The sequence below is a fragment of the Podarcis pityusensis genome, assembly GCF_964106645.2.
Source record: "Podarcis pityusensis genome assembly, chromosome: 6".
NCBI lineage: Eukaryota > Metazoa > Chordata > Lepidosauria > Squamata > Lacertidae > Podarcis > Podarcis pityusensis.
In genome coordinates, this window is record NC_138030.1 from 3,905,430 (window position 1) to 3,927,989 (window position 22,560).

At 48.4% G+C, this 22,560-nt stretch overlaps 1 protein-coding gene across 1 annotated transcript; it reads right to left on the bottom strand.

Moving 5' to 3' along the window:
• Positions 1–1,275: 1,275 nt before the first annotated feature.
• On the bottom strand, positions 1,276–21,363 carry PSMF1 (proteasome inhibitor subunit 1). The gene is made up of 8 exons (XM_081011506.1): positions 21,214–21,363; positions 16,875–17,032; positions 13,602–13,754; positions 12,255–12,337; positions 8,768–8,962; positions 6,625–6,678; positions 6,352–6,510; positions 1,276–3,702 (listed from the first exon to the last, which is right to left on the bottom strand). Exons 1-8 carry the CDS (start codon positions 21,239–21,241, stop codon positions 3,651–3,653), a joined length of 882 nt encoding a protein of 293 aa, XP_080867632.1. The 5' UTR covers positions 21,242–21,363; the 3' UTR covers positions 1,276–3,650.
• Positions 21,364–22,560: the final 1,197 nt, after the last annotated feature.

Consider the following 22,560-nt stretch of genomic DNA (forward strand, 5'->3'; position numbering starts at 1 on the left):
TCGAATCCCCGCGACGGGGTGAGCTCCCGTTGCTCGGTCCCAGCTCCTGCCCACCTAGCAGTTCGAAAGCACGTCAAAGGGCAAGTAGATAAACAGGTACCGCTCCGGCGGGAAGGTAAACGGCGTTTCCGTGCGCTGCTCTGGTTCGCCACAAGCGGCTTAGTCATGCTGGCCACATGACCCGGAAGCTGTACGCCGGCTCCCTTGGCCAGTAAAGGGAGATGAGCACCGCAACCCCAGAGTCGGCCACAACTGAACCTAATGGTCAGGGGTCCCTTTACCTTTACTTTATGGTGGGGGCTGGCCTAATGGTTTATTATCCATTGCCCTTCACTTTTGATTCAGCTATTTGCATTTTTTTTCTTTCTTTAACCCAATACCGGACGCTGAGCTCCAGCGCCGAGGGCCTTCTGGCGGTTCCCTCATTGCGAGAAGCAAAGCTACAGGGAACCAGGCAGAGGGCCTTCTCGGTAGTGGCGCCCGCCCTGTGAAACACCCTTCCAGCAGATGTCAAAGCGATAAACAACTACCTGACATTCAGAAGACATCTTAAGGCAGCCCTGTTCAGGGAAGTTTTTAATGTGTGATATTTTACTGTATTTTTGGTTTCTATGGAAGCCGCCCAGAGTGGCTGGGGAGGTCCAGCCAGATGGGCGGTGTATAAATAAATTATTATTATTATTATTATTATTATTATTATTATTATTATTATACAGTGGTGCCCCGCAAGACGAATGCCTCGCAAGACGGAAAACCCGCTAGAGGAAAGGGTTTTCCGTTTTTCGATGCGCTTCGCAGGACGAATTTTCCTATGGGCTTGCTTCGCAAGACGAAAATGTCTTGCGAGTCTTGAGATTTTTTTTCGCCCCCCCCTTTTTCTAAGCCGCTAAGCCGCTAATAGCCTTTTAGCCGCTAATCCGCTAAGCCTTTAATAGCCGCTAAACCGCTAATAGCGCTAATCCGCTAATCGGGTTGCTTCGCAAGACGAAGAAACCGCTAGACGAAGAGACTCGCGGAACGGATTAATTTCGTCTTGCGAGGCACCACTGTATATACCTTCCTCATGGGGCTTTGGGTTTAGAAGCCTATTCTCTCCAACAAGGACATGCACTCTACTTTTGACATTGTGCTTCTCGCCAGCATTTAAGTCCTGGTGACACAGAGAGCGCACCTCCACGCAACCCAGTTGTGAGTCCTGCATTGCAAGGGGGCTGGACTATGGATCTATGGTAGTCGTCTTGAGTGCCGTAGCCCAAAGAATCAACAACCACCGCGTGAAAGAGCATGAACTTTTATTATTACTTTAAAGGGGTTAACTTGCAACACACCTACTCAGGTCACCCCTATGACAACACACACAGTCCTTATTATATCAAATCACAGCCTGTCTGTAGAGACAATGTCCCTGTGGAGCAGGGATCGCCCGCTTTTTGTTCTCAAGCAAGTAGAAAATGCAGCAGTTTGGAAGTCTCAAAGCCACTGAAACACCCCAAGGGGAAACGAACGCTCCAGGTTTACTCCTTGTGCTTCTTAAGAGCTTAGATGGCTTTCAGAAGTCATGTGCTGCCAGTCCACACCCAAACATCCCCCTGCCTGGTATGGTAACTGCTCCAAGCAGAAATGTTGCCATCTCTGGTGGCAGGCAGTTCCCAAGACCTCCTAGTGACGTGGTGAAGAGCAAAGCAGCTGCACCACTCAGAGAATCACGCAATTTCAAATTTTTTTTTTAAAGCCATCTTGTGGCGGCTGCAAGCCTTGCAGGAAAAAACAATCTGATAATATCAGCTGACCTGAAAAATCACAGCAGTGCCTCCTCTTTGAAGGGATGGACGGGGCGGAATAATAGAAACTCGCCAAGTAGAGGAAGAAAACTGTCCCCTCTCTCTTTCACAGACACACAAAGCTAACTCAAAGGCCACTGTGACCACCGTGCTGGAAAAGGATTGCGGGAACTTGCTCTAAGGCAGAGTATACTGCTAAGTCTTTCAGCCGCGCCAGAGACAGAGAGGCTGATGCTCTATGGATGCTGACGGACTCCCATCAGCCCTTGCAGGTAGCATGGCCGATGCTCAGGGCTGATGGGAATCAGATGACCAGAGGGTCACAGGTTCCCCTTCCACGAGAAACGCTGTTTGGCAGCGCCTGGAAGATAAGGCAGAGAACGCCATTTCTGGCCAAAGAGAGGGGGGCGGGGCAAGCCTTTTCCCCACAGCCCTGCAGTGTTGGCCGGCCAACTCTCTACCCTGAATGGAGAGGGTAGAATATGTCCGCCTCCACTTCAAGCCCTAGTCCCCAGAGAAGCCAAAACAGCAGCCAGCCAGCATAAAAAGCCCTTTTGTACTTAAGGGGAACAGAATCTAAGTCCGCAAGTGGCAGAGACAGATATAAACAATTGACCTTTATTCGCATGTAGGCTATCCAATATTATTGTGTGTTTTATTTTTAATGGATCTGTTCCCTTAACAGCAGCCGAGCGAGGAGAGGGACGCTGTTCCTTAGTATAAAAGGAGGAAACTTCACCTGTTGAATTTCTGCTGCCAGCCTGCAGTTCAAAAGGCACAGAGCCCGCAAAGGAAGTCCACGTCCTTGCATGCAACACAAAGAGGTTGATCTGGGCCTACTTTGCTGGGGACGGCTGTGTGTGTGTGTGTGTGTGTGTGTGTGGCAGCTGGAGAAGGGGAACCACAGTTGCTGTGCTTTCAGAGGCAGTTCTGGGGACCCAGCTGTCCACCCTCCCCCTGGCCTAGCTGAGGCTGATGGGGATTGTAGTCCTAGATTTCTGGAGGGAATTCCAGTTTGGGAAGCCTGTTCTCAAGCCAGCATGCAAGAGATACCCTCTAAAAAGCAAAACACATCACCTCAAGACAGGGATGCAAGCGGCAAAACGCTGTTTATAAACGGCTCTGCCCAGACCAAGGAGCCAACTCAATTTGCCTGCCACTAACACCCACACACCCTGCTGCTATTTCAGCTTCTTACCAGCCCGCTCTGTGCCAACTCAAGTGTGCCACCTGGGAAGAGAAAAAGGCTTTTTTGTGTGTGTGTGGGGGGGGGGGGGGTTTACTTGCCAGGTAGCCAGCTGGTTTCATCAGAAGCTAGGAAAATAGAGGGTGGGGGTGGGAATGGCCTTTCAAGGAAAAAAGGGGTTTTTAAGTTGGAAACTGTTTTGAGTGACAAGCTGGGGAGGGTGGAGGCATTTTGGAGGGCGGGCTTTCAATTGGTCCAACTCTTCCCTACCTGCCCCTGCTATGACTAGCGTCAGAAACCATCAGTGGCCAACTGGGTTGCTGGGCACACCCAGGTTTTGGAACGGGACAATTCCTCCCTGGCCCTTCGCATCCTTCGAAAAACAACCCCCCCAGCAGATGTTAAGAGCACGGCCGTCGTTTTTCATGGGCGCTTGCCGTTTCAGGGCGACGGGGAAGTCAACCTAAAGTGTTTGGGGCAGCAGGGGAAGAGAGAGGGGGAAAATATATATATATATACACACATTTCTATGCACACGCCATCCTCTTCCGGTTTATGTGGTGGGAAATCAAAGCAGGAGACAGGGTGGTGGCCTGCTTGCAGACGGAAGCCCGTGCCCCAAACATTTGGGGCGTCAGAGATGAGTGCCGATCAACCCGAGGGGAGCAGGTCCTCAGCAGTCCTCACATGAACATGTCGTCGTAGTTGGGTGGTGGCAGGTGGTCGGGGTTTGGCCTGGAAGGCAAACAAAGAGCATCAACTGTCGCTCCCCATATTCTAGAGTGAGCAACAATAAAATGCTACCCATTCCAGTGTGTAGCATTTGAGAGCCAGTGTGGTGTAGTGGTTAAGAGCGGTAGTCATGTGATCTGGGGAACCGGGTTCGTGTCTCCGCTCCTCCACATGCAGCTGCTGGGTGACCTTGGGCCAGTCACACTTCTCTGAAGTCTCTCAGCCTCACTCACCTCACAGAGTGTTTGTTGTGGGGGAGGAAGGGAAAGGAGATTGTTAGCCGCTTTGAGACTCCTGAAGGGGAGTGAAAGGCGGGATATCAAATCCAAACTCTTCTTCTTCTTCTTCCGTCTACAGCATGGGTAGGCAAACTACGGCCCGGGGGACGGATCCGGCCCAATCGCCTTCATGGTCTAGGACCCTCCTACCTACAGGACCGTCTCTCCCAATATGCCCCATGGAGGACCTTAAGGTCCATAAACAGCAACACCCTAGAGATCCTAGGCTCTAAGGAAGTCAGATTAGCCTCAACCAGAGCCAGGGCCTTTTCAACACTGGCCCCGGCCTGGTGGAACACTCTGCCTCATGAGACCAGGGCCCTGCAGGATCTGATTTCTTTCCGCAGGGCCTGTAAGACAGAGTTGTTCCGCCTGGCCTTTGGCTTGAAATCAACTTGATCCCCTCTTTCCTTTCTCCTTCTGTGATGGAACTCCTACTTGGGGACGTACCTGGCTTTTTTCTGGCCCATGTAGGACCAGTCTGGATAGTTGGCCTTGGTGAAGACTTGACGTTTTCATTCCCCAAAAAGTTTTTTATTTGAGTTTCCACTGAAATGAGGCTGCATTTTAATGTTGTATTTCAATCTTGTTTTTTAAGTTGTATTTCAATCAATTGTTTTTATACCTGGTGTTAGCCGCCCTGAGCCCGGTCTTGGCTGGGGAGGGCGGGGTATAAATAAAATAATTTTTTATTATTATTATTATTATTATTATTATTATTATTATTATCAATTCTAAATCTGGCCTGCGGACGGTCCAGGAATCAGCGTGTTTTTACATGAGTAGAATGTGTGCTTTTATTTAAAATGCATCTCTGGGTTATTTGTGGGGCACAGGAATTCGTTCATTCCCCCTCAAAATGTAGCCCGGCCCCCACAAGGTCTGAGGGACAGTGGACTGGCCCCCTGTTGAAAAAGTTTGCTGACCCCTGGTTTAGAGTCTAAGTTGCTAGAAAATGGGTTGGGGGCCTTTAGCCTGTTTGTCTGCAGTTGTTTTATTATGCAATTCTGGGGGTTATGCAAAGGAAGCTGCGTTATACTCAGACTTGGAGACGCACCCGTCAGTAAAGCTATGAGACTCCTTAATCTCACGGTTGTGGGTTTGAGTCCCATGTTGGGGGAGGCGATTCCTGCATTGCAGGGGGTTAAGACTGGATCCCCCACATAGTCACTCCTATCTCTATGATTCCAGACCATCAGGTCAGCTTTAGCAGCGTTCTCTACCCTGGCTGGGTTTCCAGCAAGAGTACATCCCAGCCCAGGTTTATAATGTATTTGAAAAATGATTGCAAACAATGACATTCATCAGTAGGCTTGATGGAAAACATGTAGCAAAAATTTGAATGGTGGATTTGGCGAAGGATTTATAGGAGTTATTGAGGAGATGCAGAAGAAAAGCGTTATATAAGGATCCACAAAAGCGGGGTAGGGAAGTCAAAGGGGAATTATGTTTCTATTATATCTGAAGGAGCGTCTCCACCCCCATCGTTCTGCCCGGACACTGAGGTCCAGCGCCGAGGGCCTTTTGGCGGTTCCCTCATTGCGAGAAGCCAAGTTACAGGGAACCAGGCAGAGGGCCTTCTCGGTGGTGGCACCCGCCCTGTGGAACGCCCTCCCAGCAGATGTCAAGGAGAACAACTACCTGACATTTAGAAGACATCCCTGACTTCTAAATGTCTACCTGACATTTAGAAGGCAGCCCTGTTCAGGGAAGTTTTTAATGTGTGACATTTTAATGTATTTTTCATCTTTGTTGGAAGCCGCCCAGAGTGGCTGGGGAGACCCAGCCAGATGGGCAGGGTACAAATAATAAATTATTATTATTAAGTTTGGTTTTATTTTATTTTATTGGTATTGCATGTAAAATTGAAAATGCTAAAATAAACTCTCTCTCTCTGTGTGTGTGTGTGTGTGTGTGTGTCTGTGTATGTATATATTGAGAGAGAGAAGAGAGAGGGAGATTATTTTTGCATTTTCAGTTTCACATGCAAGAACAAATTTTTTATATATATATAGAGAGAGAGAGTGAGAGAGTGTGTGCCCTTCCCTTCCCTGCCTGGAGACGCCAGGAATCCAACCAGCAGCATTCTGCATTCCAAGCAGATGCACTGACTCTGAACTATGGCAACCCTGAAAAGCAGGCCCCATTCTTAAAACCTAGCTAAATCTCTGCAGCTCCTGCGATGGCAGGATGCTATTGTTTCCGCTGGGTACGGGTTGACTTAATTATTGGTTCAATTAGTGAAAAGGGAGCAGCTGTTTCGATTTCCCGCCCCTGGCATGAAAATGTCTCGAACGCAGCAATGTTTTCAACGCTGAAATCCTAGGCCAGTGTCTGACCCTGTCCCTCCCTGCAAACTTGCCCCCCTACTTACCCACTCCGGTTTGCCCCAGGGGGTCCAAAGGGGTCGAATCTGGCGCCAGGAGGCACGGATCCTGGAGGCAGCCTGTTGGGGAGTCCTGAAGACGGGTCGAGAATGGGATTTGGAAACCCTGAACGCAGCGGATCCATGATCATCCCACCGCTCCGGCTCCTGAGCAAGAAGAATTTGGGGAGATTGGGGAAGATCCATGGGGGAACATGAGCTGTAAACTTTTTATTTTTATTTTTTAAAGAACAGCCTTTCAGGTAAAGGGGACTGACTTACCCAAAGGGGTTCAGGTCTTCTCCTCCAACAGCAAAGGGCCCCATGGGGTCTGGCCTGAAACGGAAACGGTGTTTTCACTCTCGGCTAATAATAATAATAATAATAATAATAATAATAATAATAATTTATTATTTATACCCCGCCCATCTGGCTGAGTTTCCCCAGCCACTCTGGGCGGCTCCCAATCGAATGTTAAAAACAATAAAGCATTAAATATTAAAAACTTCCCTAAACAGGGCTGCCTTCAGATGTCTTATAAAGATAGGATAGCTGCTTATTTCCTTCACATCTGAAGGGAGGGTGTTCCACAGGGTGGGCGCCACTACCGAGAAGGCTCTCTGTCTGGTTCCCCATAACCTCACTTCTCACAATGAGAGGACCGCCAGAAGGCCCTCGGAGCTGGACCTCAGTGTCCGGGCAGAACGATAGAGGTGGAGACGCTCCTTCAGGTATACACGACCAAGGCTGTTTAGGGCTTTAAAGGTCAGCACCAACACTTTGAATTGTTCTCAGAAACGTACTGGGAGCCAGTGCAGATCTCTCAGGACTGGTGTTATGTGGTCCCGGTGGTCACTCCCATTCACCAGTCTAGCTGCTGCATTCTGGATTAATTGCAGTTTCCAGGTCACCTGCAAAGGTAGCCCCAAGTAGAGCGCATTGCAGTAGTCCAAGCGGGAGATAACCAGAGCATGCACCACTCTGGCAAGACAGTCTGTGGGCAGGTAGGGTCTCAGCCTGCGTACCAGATGGAGCTGATAAACAGCTGCCCTGGACACAGAATTGACCTGCACCTCCATGGACAGCTATGAGTCCAAAATGACTCCCAGGCTGCGCACCTGGTTCTTCAGGGACACAGTTATCCCATTCAGGACCAGGGAGTCCTCCACACCCGCCCGCCCCCTGTCCCCCCAAAACAGTACTACTGTCTTGTCAGGATTAGATCAGAGAAGACAAGGAAATGTTTGGAATAACTTTTTTTAAAAGACCAGAGGCATTTCTGTTAAGCACTGTTGGCAGGGACATCCCGAAGGCCTTTAGGGAGGTGTTCTTATATGCAACGGCCGCAGCTCAGACTTTGGTGGCAAAGGGATGGAAGGAACAAGAAGCCCTGACATTAACAGACTGGCATTACAAGCTACAAGAATTTGCTGAAATGGTGCAGTTAACCAATACCCTGAGAGGCAATTCAAAACAAAAATTTATGGAAAAGTGGGATAGATATAAAACATACGTTCAAAAATACAGTACAGTGGTACCTTGGGTTAAGTACTTAATTCGTTCCGGAGGTCCGTTCTTAACCTGAAACTGTTCTTAACCTGAAGCACCACTTTAGCTAATGGGGCCTCCCGCTGCCACCACGCCGCCGGAGCACGATTTCTGTTCTAATCCTGAAGCAAAGTTCTTAACCTGAAGCACTATTTCTGGGTTAGCAGAGTCTGTAACCTGAAGCGCCTGTAACCTGAAGCGTATCTAACCCGAGGTACCACTGTAAAGGTTCGCTATCTATGCTAGCATTTGATTGACGTTGGAGTGAGACTGAGTTGAGAAATAAGACCAGGAGCACATTTTTATATAGGAATGTATGAGATAATATGTAAAGAAATATAACATAATAAGAGTACATTCATTTGTAAAAAAAAAGGAATATACAACGGGAAAAACAGGAAGTCTGGTGTCCTGGTATATACATGAATTTTTTTTGGGGGGGGGGAATTCCCCCCCCTCTTTGTTCTTTCTTTTTTTGTTGTTTCATTTTCTTTCTAGATATATAAAATTTGTATATAATTTATGTATACACGTTGGAAATTATATTATAGTAAGTTCTGTAATATAATATGACAACGTTTACCGATGTAATATAAGAATGTTAACAAATAAATAAAATGCAAATTAAAAATAAAGAGAGAAGACAAGGAAATCTAAGCAACGCTCAGCTCAGTGCTAGGATCCAGCCTTGCACATGTGAACATAGGAGCCACAGCTGCCAACTTTTCCCTTTTCTTGCGAGGAATCCTATTCGGAATAAGGGAATTCCCCTTTAAAAAGGGGAAACGTTGACAGCTATGCTAGGAGCATCCCTGGGGCAACCTCTGGACCAAAGCCAGTCCCTCCTCACTCTCTGCCGCATTACAAGGGGCTTTACCAGTTGGGCTGCCGGCTGCCGTGGGGATGGCGAGGCGGGATCCACAGCGGGTCATGGTCAGGAGGGTTGGGAGGAGACGGGTTCCGCTCACGCCGGGGCTCCTCCTTGGCCACGCTCCTCTCTTTGGCTGCCTCGAAGGGAGAGACGATGTGAGCCGTGACCTGTGCTTGCAGCTCCTCTGTGTTCTGGTACACTCTGACGCGGGAGAGAAGGCAGAATTAGAGATCTCCGTTTCGACCACACAGTGGGAAACTGTTTTAACTGCTATAACAAGGGTGTCTCTGGACCTTACATTGAGGCTCATACAGTGGTACCTCGGGTTAAGTACTTAATTCGTTCCGGCGGTCCGAATTAAGGTTAAGTTCTTAACCTGAAACTGTTCTTAACCTGAAGTACCACTTTAGCTAATGGGGCCTTCTGCTGCTGCTGCGCCGCCGGAGCACGATTTCTATTCTCATCCTGAAGCAAAGTTCTTAACCTGAGGTAATATTTGTGGGTCAGCAGAGTCTGTAACCTGAAGTGTATGTAATCCGATGTACCACTGTACTAGTACATTTGCAAGCACAATTCTAAGTGTTGGCGCTGACCTTTAAAGCCCTAAACGGCCTCGGTCCTGTATACCTGAAGGAGCGTCTCCACCCCCATCATTCGGTCCGAACACTGAGGTCCAGCTCTGAAGGCCTTCTGGTGGTTCCCTCCCTGCAAGAAGTGAGATTACAGGGAACCAGGCAGAGGGCCTTCTCGGTAGTGGCGGCCGCCCTGTGGAACGCCCTCCCATCAGATGTCAAGGAAATAAACAACTATCTGACTTTTAGAAGACATCTGCACTGTTTAGGGAAGTTTTCAATGTCTGATGGTTTAATGCAGTGGTACCTCGGGTTAAGAACTTAATTCGTTCTGGAGGTCCGTTCTTAACCTGAAACTGTTCTTATCCTGAAGCACCACTTTAGTTAATGGGGCCTCCTGCTGCCGCTGTGCCGCCGGAGCACGATTTCTGTTCTTATCCTGAAGCAAAGTTCTTAACCTGAAGCACTATTTCTGGGTTAGCGGAGTCTGTAACCTGAAGCGTATGTAACCTGAAGCGTATGTAACCTGAGGTACTACTGTATTTTTAATCTTTTGTTGGAAGCCGCCCAGAGTGGCTGGCGAAACCCAGCCAGATGGGCGGGGTAGAAATATTTATTCATCTATTTAGTTCTAGAGCAGGCTTCCTCAACCTCAGCCCTCCAGATGTTTTGAGACTACAATTCCCATCATCCCTGACCACTGGTCCTGCTAGCTAGGGATCATGTGAGTTGTAGGCCAAAAACATCTGGAGGGCCGAGGTTGAGGAAGCCTGTTCTAGGACCTTTCCTGGTATTATTATTATTATTATTATTCTACAACAAAAAATAATATTTAGAATATACTGGACCCCATTGTGTTTGTTTAAAAAAGGGCTATCTAAGATATCTAACTGTTGGCAGAGAACAAGCCCACAAGAGGTTTCAGGCTCAGTCACTCAATGTCTCCTGAAACAGCTTGGCCAGTTGCTCTTCTCAGTCTGGCCTACCTCGCAGGGTTGTTAGGGAGATGGAATGAGGAGCAGGGAGAACAGTACATTCCGCCTTGAGCTCCTTGGAGGAAAGGTCGGATATAATTCAGAAATCCATCAGTGGGAAAATGACTAATTTGGCCGTGTACTTTTTGATGTTGAGATTCCTGCTTAAACGGAGATTCCTGCACGGCAGGGGGTTGGGCTAGATGACCCTCAGGTTCCTTCCAACTCTTATGAGTCTATGACTCCGTGTTATCAGAACTCTTGCCCAATGGTTACCATTAATTTGATTTTGAATTGATTTTAGAATGAATTGATTTTAGAATGCATTTCAATTAATTGATTGTGATTTTATGTAAACTGTGTTACTTTTATTGTTGTTAGCCGCTCTGAGCCAGGCTTCGGCTGGGGAGGGCGGAATATAAATAAAATTATTATTATTATTATTATTTCTTGTTTATGACTCCTTTTGTTTTGTTTGCAATGGTGTACTTTTCCCTGTTGCAAGCTGCCTTCGAGCATGGTTTGAACTATGGAAAGACAATATGCAAATAAAATGATGTACGCACTATATGTGTTTGGCTTGCCCACTATTGGACATAAGGTGATTAGTTTTCCCCATGCATGTCTGATCTGGCTGGGGTTCTCGGCTTATGTTCCCACAGCTGTGGAAAGGCCATGCATGTCTCCCCCAACCCAAGGGCCCCTTTGCAAACAGACATCGCTCTTCTTCCGAATGCGCCCACGACCTTTACAAAGAGCTGCAATTACTAGAGGGAGGTCAACACAAGGTAGAGACTGTCGCCTGGGCGAGATTTCTTCTATGCTGGTTAAACATCTGCCTTACATCAGATAAGCGAAGTTTTGTTAGACCCCTCTCTTTCCCCAGGGCTACAACAGTTTAACAAGAAGGTACAGCAACTCGGGCTGTCAGTGGAACTTTTGCGATCGATGTCCCTACCATCTGCCAAGGCTATAATAAAAACTAGGTTGTGGGATATTGAACGCCAAGAACGAACAGCAGCGGCAGAGAAAACATGTTCCCCTCTTTATTTTAAACTTTCTTAGGCACATGAAACTAACCACAATTACCTTGAGTTTCTGCTTAACCCTCAAGAAAGAAGGGCATTTTCGCTAGCCAGGTTTAATTCAAATCCATCCAACCTCCTTTGGGGAAGGTTCTCAGGAAGGAGAAAGAACTTGCCCATGTGAAGACCACCTGGTGGAAACCCTCACACATATGGTTCTTAATCGTAAACTATATGCTGATCTCCATCAGCAATTTCTAGATCAACTCTGCATCCCCAACTGGAAACCAGAGTTGGAGGTCATACATTTTCTATTACTGGGGAATGATCAGGAGCTCACCAAGTTAGTGGCTAAATATCTCTATTTGGTTTTTTGTCATCAAAATACACTGCAGACGTCTGATCTCCCTGGAGACCAAGAGATGTGACGATAGACTGCTCTGCCTCCTTTGTTTTAGCAAATGTTCTGTGCCACTGGGGAAGTGGTAATTCTGTATTGATTTGTTTTGGATGTTTGTAAGGTAAAGGTAAAGGGACCCCTGACCATTAGATCCAGTTGTGGCAGACTCTGGGGTTGCGGCATTCATCTCGCTTTATTGGCCGAGGGAGCCAGCGTACAGCTTCCGGGTCATGTGGCCAGCATGACTAAGGCACTTCTGGCGAACCAGAGTAGCGCATGGAAACGCTGTTTACCTTCCTGCCGGAGCGGTACCTATTTATCTACTTGCACTTGACGTGCTTTCAAACTGCTAGGTTGGCAGGAGCAGGGACCAAGCAACGGGAGCTCACCCCGTCGCAGGGAATTGAACCGCCGACCTTCTGATCAGCAAGTCCTAGGCTCTGTGGTTTAACCCACAGCGCCACCCGCATCCCTTCAGATATTTATATGTGATGCCAATAAAAGGTTTGATGATGAAATTACTTGTCAAAATCAGCCAGGTGTTCCGGGTTGACGAAGTCGGACACTTTCAAGGTCAAAGCTGTCACTTTCTGTAATTTGGGATCCTGGAGGGAAAACAGAAAAGAGACAGAGCTGAGTTTGGGAAGGACAGAGGTGGAAAAGCGGGAAGAATATGAGCCCAGGCCCTACTGACTGTGTGTGTGTGTGTGGGGGGGGAGCAAGGAAGATCTCCCTCCTGAAAGTTGTACCGCCTTGTGTGGGATTAAAGGAGCTGGGAAGGAATCTCGCTCTGCGCATGGTCAAAGGCACTCTTCTCCAATTATCCTCATACGGCAGGTTTGATCCCAGGCAGTGAAAAAACGGATTCCAGTGCTCAAATTAAGTAAGTACAATTGAACCAAACAGGAAAGTCTAACTCCCTGCAGTGCAGGAATATTTTCAGCCCAAAGTGGGGCTCGAACCCTTGACCTTGAGATGAAGAGTTTCCTGCTCTAGCAAAGACCTTTCTACTGCCGGAAAAGGACCGCAGGTCATGAGCAGAGCATCTTCCTTGCGTGCAGAAGGACCAAAGGGCACCAACTCTAGGTAGGGCTTAAAATCCTAGACAGCTGCTGCCAGCCAGTGGAAACAATACTGGGCCAGATGGGCCCAGCAGACTACATAAGGCAGCTTTCCATGTCCAGGGCAGCTGTTTATCAGCTCCATCTGGTACGCAGGCTGAAACCCTACCTGCCTGCGGACCATCTCGCCAGCGTGGTGCATGCTCTGGTTATCTCCCGCTTGGACTACTGCAATGCGCTCTACGTGGGGCTACCTTTGAAGGTGACCCGGAAACTGCAATTAATCCAGAATGCGGCAGCTAGACTAGTGACAGCGAGCGGCCGCCAGGACCACATAACACTGGTCCTGACAGACCTACATTGGCTCCAGTACGTTTCTGAGCACAATTCAAAGTGTTGGTGCTGATCTTTAAAGCCCTAAATGGCCTCGGTCCAGTATACCTGAAGGAGCATCTCCACCCCCATCGTTCTGCCCGGACACTGAGGTTCAGCTCCGAGGGCCTTCTGGCGGTTCCCTCCCTGCGAGAAGCCAAGTTACAGGGAACCAGGCAGAGGGCCTTCTCGGTAGTGGCACCCGCCCTGTGGAACGCCCTCCCACCAGATATCAAAGAGAACAACAACTACCAAACTTTTAGAAGACATCCGAAGGCAGCCTTGTTTAGGGAAGCTTTTAATGTTTAATTGGTTATTGTATTTTAGTGTTCTGTTGGAAGCCGCTCAGGGTGGCTGGGGAAACCCAGCCAGTTGGGTGGGGTATAAATAACAAATTATTATTATTATCTATCAGCCGCCTGCAGAGCCGCCTCACCATGGCATTGAGGATGATGCTGCCGTCCATCATGATCCCCTTCAGCAGGAGGTCGCGGGAGTCGTCCTTCATCCTGTAGCGGAGGGTGAACAGGTCGCTGTCTGCGTTCCACCCGGCAGGCAGCATCTCAGACTTCCTCTCGTTGGCGCCTGGCTGTGCAATGACACCCCGGAAGAGACAGGTGAAACTTTTGAAAATTCACTGGACTGCATCTCTTTGACCTCTGGTGGAAGGTGGACTTGGGTGGACTTTGGGCACTATTCTAGCTATTTAAAGCATTTTTACCTTCCTCTTCAGCTGAAAAGGCACCCAGGGGAGCTTAGAATTTTTAAAAACCTCCATTCCTTACCAGCGGATTCACAGGTTAAAGAAACGGCATGAAAGGAAAATGGGTTGGGGAGGGAGGAGGAAGAGTACAAGCACTTTCTTGAGTCTGATACTAGTCCTTAAACGTGGCCTGGAAGTATTCGAAAAGCAATTGTAATAAACAGATTACGCTAGTACGATTGCAAGAGGTTCTGTAAGGAGGACTATTTGAAACATTGCAAGAAAGACTATGAAGAGAATTATTAGTTAAGGACAATTAAAAGTAATAGAGAAATTAAGAAATGCAGAACGAGCGATAAAGAATGGAAAATCTTCAGAAGTTGTTGGCGGAAGTCTAAATTATTGTATAAGATAAGAAGTTATGGTAAATGATTGTTGGAAATGATATGTTAAAAAAAACCAATAAAAATGTACATTTAAAAAATGTGGCCTAGAAAGGACCTTCTCAGTGGTTGCAGCTTCCAGACTCGAACTCCCTTCCCAGGGAAGCTGGATTGGCTCCTTATCATTGTAGTAACAACAACAACAACAACAACAACAACTTGCCCTTCCCCCTAAGGTCCCAGGGCAGGTCACAATATTAAAGCACAGTATAAAAACAGCATGCAATCATAAAAATAAGGTAGGTCATACAAAAAAATATACACAAGCAATTCTGACATTTTAATGCTGCAATGTGCCATAGGACCTAATAATAATAATAATAATAATAATAATAATAATAATTTTTATTTATACCTTGGGGGGAAGGGCAGGTAAATAACAACAACAACATGTGCAGGAAGAATGACATTTGCAAACTATATATCCAGCCAAGTTCTCTAGGTAGTTTTTACGATACAGAGGTCAATAAAAATTAAAACCAAAGCAAGCACCTGCCTACAGTTCTGGTTGCCACACCCTTAAAAGAGAGAGAGATATATAATAGAACGGGAAAAAGGAAGCCAAAATTAAAACAGAATCATAGAGTTGAAGGGATCCAGGGGGTCATCCAGTCCAACCCTCTGCAATGCAGAATCTCAGGTACAGTGGTGCCTCGCAAGACGAAATTAATCCGTCTCTTCTTCTTGCGGTTTTTTCGTCTTGCGAAGCACGGCTATTAGCGGCTTAGCGGCTATTAGCGGCTTTAAGAAAAAGGAAACAAAGTCGCAAGAACTCGCAAGACGTTTCGTCTTGCGAAGCAAGCCCATAGGGAAATTCATCTTGCGGAACGACTCAAAAAACGGAAAACTCTTTCGTCTAGCGAGTTTTTCATTTTGCGAGGCATTCGTCTTGCAGGACACCACTGTAAATCATGCATGATAGATGGCCACCCAACCTCTGCTTAAAAAGCTCCAAGTAAGGAGAGCCCACCACCTCCCACCTGGGGCTTTTGGAGGGTGGGGGAGGAAGGTAAGTTATGGGGAAAGGCACAACATGTAAGATTCTGTGTCCAGGGCAGCTGTCTACCAGCTCCATCTGGTACGCAGGATGAGACCCTCCCTGCCCGCAGAGTGTCTCTCCAGAGTGGTGCATGCTCTGGTTATCTCCCGCTTGGATTACTGCAATGCGCTCTATGTGGGGCTACCTTTGAAGGTGACCCGGAAACTACAACTAATCCAGAATGTGGCAGCTAGACTGGTGACTGGGAGAGGCCACTGAGACCATATAACACCGGTCCTGAAAGACCTACATTGGCTCCCAGTACGTTTCCGAGCACAATTCAAAGTGTTGGTGCTGACCTTGAAAGCCCTAAACGGCCTCGGTCCAGTATATCTGAAGGAGCGTCTCCACCCCCATCATTCTACCCGGACACTGAGGTCCAGTGCTGAGGACCTTCTGGTGGTTCCCTCCCTGTGATAAGTGAGGTTACAGGGAACCAGGCAGAGGGCCTTCTCGGTAGTGGCGCCTGCCCTGTGGAACTCCCTCCCACCAGATGTCAAAGAGAACAACAACTACCAGACTTTTAGAAGACATCCGAAGGCAGCCCTCTTAAGGGAAGCTTTTAATGTTTGATGGACTACTGTATTTTAATAATTTGTTGGAAGTCGCCCAGAGTGGCTGGGGAAGCCCAGCCAGATGGGCGGGGTATAAATAATAAATATTATTATTATTATTATTATACAAATACCACATCCTGCTAGGCTGGTGGCCACTGCTTCTCACTGGCCTGGGAGGCCCGGTGATGCAAATGGCCAGAGGCATCCAAAGATGAGGAAAGAGTTGGCAACCCCTCTCCTTTTTTGCCCCAGGAAGTAAAGAGGAGACAGCCTACTCCATGGGTAGGCAACCTAAGGCCCGGGGGCTGGATCCAGCCTAATTGCCTTCTAAATCTGGCCTGCGGATGGTCCGGGAATCGGCGTGTTTTTACATGAGTCGAATGTGTGCTTTTATTTAAAATAATAATATAACAATAATTATTATTTGCACCCTGCCCATCTGGCTGGGTTTCCCCAGCCACTCTGGGCGGCTTCCAACGAAGATTAAAAATACATTAAAATGTCACACATTAAAACCTTCCCTGAACAGGGCTGCATCTCTGGGTTATTTGTGGGGCATAGGAATTTGTTCATTCCCCCCTCCCCTAAATATAGTCCGGCCCCCCACAAGGTCTGAGGGACAGTGGCCCGGCCCACAGCTGAAAAACTTTGCCTACTCCTTCGCCCTTTTCACAGCCTGCCAAAGGGGAGGCCAACACTACGCAGCTACCCAGTGGAGACCACGCCCCCTGGCATGATTACGCAGCTGGACAGAGGTGCCGAGAGAGGGGGCAAGAGTTGGCAACCCCCCCCCCCGCTTTTCCGGCCTGGTAAAGCAACGCCAGCCTTAACCCCTGCCCTTCCCGCAGCCTGCCGCCACTATGCAGCTGCCCAGACGATCTCACGCCCCCTTCGCCGCGACGCACCTGGGCGGAGGCGCCGAGAGGGGGGAGAAGCGTTGGCAACCCTCCGTCCCTCCTCCTCTCACCTGGTCGCCGGCGCCGAGGCAGCGGAAGCCTTGCGTGATGAGCTTCCAGTGCAGGTAGCAGATCAAGGCGTCCTGCGGGCTGGAGATGTCCGGAGAGACCGAGTGGTAGAGGAGCTCCAGCCCGGCCATGGCGCCGTCCCGGCCGCCGCCGCCGCCGCCTGCACGTGGGGAAGGAAGGAGAGAAGGAAGGAGGAAGGATTAGGAGGAGGAGGAGAAGGAGACAGAGAAAAAGAAAGGGCCTCGCACACGAAACCAGCCGCCGGCGCAGGAGGGTCCCTCTCCGGTTAGGCGCGCTGCGAAAGCGAAAGTGGCGACCGGGGAAGCAGCCTCCCCCGCGCGCGCGCAAAGGGAAAAGAGGGAGGAGGAAGCCTTTCCCCGGTTAGAGTCCCCGGCTCTCTCCACTCACAAGCCCGGCAGCCAACGCGGAGCCGGGCGTTGGGGTTCCGACGGCGACGGGGAAGCGCGCACAAGGCGAGCATCGCGTCCATGGCGAAGCGAGGCAACCGCGCGCCAAGTTGGCGTGCGCGCTGGTGCTTTTATGCGCCAGAGCGCACGGGAAGGACGGAAACGGGCTCCGGGTTCGGGGTGGTTTTGCGCCGGAAAAAGCAAGGCGCAAGTTAGATTATCCTCCACCAGGGCCAGGGCCTTCTCAATGATGGCTCCGACCTGGTGGAATGCTCTGTCCCATGAGACCAGGGCCCTGCAGGATTTAACCTCCTTCCGCAGGGCCTGTAAGAAAGAGCTATTCCGCCTGGCTTTCCATTTGAACTTAGCCTGATCTTTTATTCCCCTTCCTTCCCTCCCCCTCCCCTTTTTATGAAGATTCCCAGCTCTGGGATCCCACAGCTAACTCTCCCCAGGTCTCCTCACTGGCCCAAATAGGACAAATTTAGCCAGCTAGCCCTGGTGATCACCTAATGTTTATTGGATGGATTTCCCCCCTAAATTGATTTTTGATTCTTGATTTTATTGTTATTTACGCTTTATACCGTATTTTATGCTGTTTTTTTGTAGCATCAAGTAAGTGTTTTAAATTTGTTGTTAGCTGCCCTGAGCCCGGTTTCCTGAACCGGGAAAGGCGGAGTATAAATAAAAAAATATTATTATTATAATTATTAAAGTCAAATGTGCATTTAAGAAATATAATTTGGAAACATAAAAGGGAAGAGCGGAGGTCACGCTGGCATTAATTGCAAATAAGATAAAAGGCAAATAATGGAGGAACAAATGGTTGTAGGTTATTTGTCACCATTTTTTCATGTTTTCTGTTTACATTTACTGAGTATTTCTGTTATGCACTTCTCAATTAATAAAGCATTTTTAAAAACGGGGGAGAGAAAAAGCAAGTGGGGAGGAGGAGGAGGAATGCAAACATTCCGCCCTGAAAGTAATTATAATATTATAATAATTTATTATTTATACCCTGCCCATCTGGCTGGGCTTCCCCAGCCACTCTGGGCATCTTCCAACAAAATATTAAAATACTGTAATACATCAAACATTAAAAACTTCCCTAAACAGGGCTGCCTTCAGATGTCTTCTAAACGTCTGGTAGTTATTTTTCTCTTTGACATCTAGTGGGAGGGCGTTCCACAGGGCGGGTGCCACTACCGAGAAGGCCCTCTGCCTGGTTCCCTGTAGCTTGGCTTCTTGCAGTGAGGGAACCACCAGAAGGCCCTCGGCACTGGACCTCAGTGTCCTGGTAGAACGATGGGGGTGGAGATGCTCCTTCAGATATACTGGACCAAGGCTGTTTAGGACTTTAAAGGTCAGCACCAACACTTTGAATTGTTCTCAGAAACGTACTGGGAGCCAATGTAGGTCTTTCAAGACCGATGTTATGTGGTCCTGGCGGCCGCTCGCTGTCACTAGTCTAGCTGCCGCATTCTGGATTAATTGCAGTTTCCGGGTCACCTTCAAAGGTAGCCCCACGTAGAGCGCATTGCAGTAGTCCAAGGGGGAGATAACTAGAGCATGCACCACGCTGGCGAGACAGTCTGCGGCCAGGGAGGGTCTCATTCTGCGTACCAGATGGAGCTGGTAAACAGCTGCCCTGGACACAGAATTGACCTGCGCCTCCATGGAGAGCTGTGAGTCCAGAATGACTCCCAGGCTGCGCACCTGGTCCTTCAGGGGCACAGTTACCCCATTCAGGACTAGGGAGTCCCCCACACCCGCCCGCCTCCTGTCCCCCAAGAACAGTACTTCTCTCTTGTCAGGATTCAACCTCAATCTGTTAGTCGCCATCCATCCTCCAACCACCTACAGACACTCACAAATATCGTGAGTTTGGGGTGGTCAGTCTGTGGGATGCCCGAGTCCTAATCCCCGGGGTTCTCGATGCAGCAGCAAGGCGTGAAATCGAATGCAGGATCCCATTGTTGAGTTAGCATTCAAGTTCATATCCTCCAACACTTCTCCGGCGCATGGGCACAGCCAGGATTTTTGTTGGGGGGGGTGGTACAAAAAGTTGTTGATCTTTTTGTTGGGAGATCAAAGGTAAAAATCCCCCCCAAAAGAGGACATTGTGGGGGGCAGGCTTTTGTTAGGGGGACAGGCTTCTGCTGGGGGGGGGGGCAGACCCTCAGTTAATAAGAGTATTGTTAATGCTTTCAATACTTTTTGAGGGTTTAAGGGGGGCAGCTGCCTCCCTGCCCCTCCCTTGGCTACGCCCATGCTGCAATGAAAATAGTGATGTCCTATTCAACAATAATATTAATAACAATATCTGATGTTGTTTTTTCTCCAGAAAACCAGAGCACGCCAGGCACTCCTGTTTTCTGTGATGGAACTCCTATTTGGGGACTTTCCTGGCTTTTTTCTGGCCCACGCAGGACCAATCTGGATAGTTGGCCTTGGTGAAGACTTGACGTTTTCATACCCCCAAAAGTTTTTGATTTGAGTTTCTGCTGAAAGGAGGCTGCATTTTAACGTTGTGTTTTAATCTTGTTTTTTAAGCTATATTTCAATCAATTGTTTTTATACCTGGTGTTAGCTGCCCTGAGCCCGGTCTAGGCTGGGGAGGGCAGGGTATAAATAAAATTTATTACAGTGGTACCTCTGGTTAAGTACTTAATTCGTTCTGGAGGTCCGTTCTTAACCTGAAACTAGTCTTAACCTGAAGCACCACTTTAGCTAATGGGGTCTTCTGCTGCTGCTGTGCCGGCACTGCACAATTTCTGTTCTCATCCTGAAGCAAAGTTCTTAACCCAAGGTACTATTTCTGGGTTAGCAGAGTCTGTAACCTGAAGTGCATGTAACCTGAAGCGTATGTAACCCGAGGTACCACTGTATTATTATTATTATTACCCCACCCACCTGACTACCACTCTGGTAGACTCTGCAGAAGCAGGTTCCACTGGGCTACTGCAATAACTCAGACACACCTGATCTCTCTCCCCCTGAGTTTGTCTAGCCCTTTTACGAGCCCCCCCCCCCTCAGATGATGGTCACAGGGTCTGGGTCGGTGCATACAGACTGAAAATGGATTAAAACTCACTTCAGCTTTCTAAGCATCTGGGAGGCTGAGAGACTCTGACGGCCAAGGCCCCCCAGGTGAGTTTCATGGCTGAAGTTGGGATTTGAACTTTGGTCGCCCAGATTCTATCCCAGCACTCTAACCACTGCCCCAAACTGGACCCCAAACACTGGCGATTGCCAAACAGGCCTGAACCATAAAGAAGGCTGATTGCCAGAGAATTGATGCTTTTGAATTCTGGTGCTGGAGGAGACCCTTGAGAGTCCCATGGACTGCAAGAAGATCAAACCTCTCCATTCTGAAGGAAATCAGCTCACTGGAAGGACAGATCGTGAAGCTGAGGCTCCAATACTTTGGCCATCTCATGAGAAGAGAAGACTCCCTGGAAAAGACCCTGATGTTGGGAAAGATGGAGGGCACAAAGAGAAGGGGACGACAGAGGACAAGATGGTGGGACGGTGTTCTCAAAGCTACCAGCATGAGTTTGACCAAACTGCGGGAGGCAGTGGAAGACAGGAGTGCCTGGCGTGCTCTGGTCCAGGGGGTCACGAAGAGTCGGACACGACTAAACGACTAAACAACAACAACAATCTAAGGAATGTTGGGGCTTCCTAACTTTCCAGAAATCTGAAATTCAAAGGACTCAGGAGAATCTCTGAATTGCATCCTCTATGCATTGGGAAGATCTTAAAGTACCCGGATTTGAAACCAGTGTCAGACACGACTAAACAACAACAACAAAGCCTGTGCCTAGCTACATCTCTTCATCCCAGGCTGATGTCTTCCCACTGGGGAAGCCCCCTATAGCCAGGCTACCCCTCCCCGCACCCCCTCCAACCCTTCCCATGCTTTACTACTGACCATGTGTTTTCCGGGCCCTCTCCGCCATGGCTACTGCCACCTGCCCCACATGGTCCAAAGGGCACAGAAGAAGGGGGGCAGAGGCCGGGGTGATAACATGGCCTCCAGCTTTGCTTTGCCGACTTATCTGGTTGCCGTGCAACAGAGACCCCCAGGGTTCCATGTTCCATGCGCCCAGCTCTTGCAAGAGACTCCCAAGCCGGTTAGGATCAGGGCGGAGAGGAAGAGCGCAGGTCACCAGGATTGGGCCTGAATCATTGCTGCTAAGTGAGCTTGCGATACCGGCCTTTCTTGCCTCCTGGCTCGCCCCTCTGACTCGGGAGTAAGGGAGCGATGCTTTATTACAGCAGATCAATAATAATAATATTGTACAAACAACTCCATATTTTCTTTACAAATATTTATCATTTACAGTACTGTCTTAATTATTTTATAGCACTGTACATTGATTATTGCTTTCATGTTATGGATCAGTGGTAAAATTCATGTTAAATTGCTGTTTTAGGGGTTGTTTTTAAAAGTCTGGAACAGATTAATCCGTTTTGCATTACTTTCTATGGGAAACAAAATAAAAATTCCTTCTGTGTTGGTCTGACTACAGCAGACCAACACGGCTACCTACCTGTAACTTTCTATGGGAAAGTGCACCTTGGTTTTGGAATGCTTTGGTTTGGGAACGGACTTCCAGAACAGATTAAGTTTGAGAACCAAGGTACTACTGTATATACAATAAACAAGCATGTTTCCTTCAAAGGTCTTGAGCATGGGTAGGCAAACTTAAAGGCCCGGGGGCCGGATCCGGCCCGATCGCCTTCTAAATCCGGCCTGCAGACGGTCTGGGAATCAGAGTGTTTTTTTTCATGAGTAGAATGTGTGCTTTTATTTAAAATGCATCTCTGGGTTATTTGTAGAGCATAGGAATTTGTTCATCCCCCCCCCCCAAAATGTAGTCTGCCCCCCCATAAGGTCTGAGGGACAGTGGACCGGCCCCCTGCTGAAAACGTTTGCTGACCCCTGGTCTTGAGTTAACCTCCAGTGGTATCAAATAGAAGTTGCCTGGCAATCTCAGAAGGGCCACTGGAGGGCGCCCCACCCTTTCTAAAAAACCCTTTCTGAGATTTCAATTTTGTGCTTTCGCTCCCTTCTCTGTTGTGTGTTTGGGTCGGGAAAGGGAGAGGCTTCCATCGCTGGAGGAACGGGGAGCCAGCAACGCCAAAGTGGGTTTTTCAAACCCACACCTGTAATCGTTGGAAGTTGCAAAGGTACCTGAACTGCATTTGGGTACGCAACCACCTCTATTCATGGCTTGTGGCTTTACTCTGCATTTCTTATCATTCTGTGCTTTTG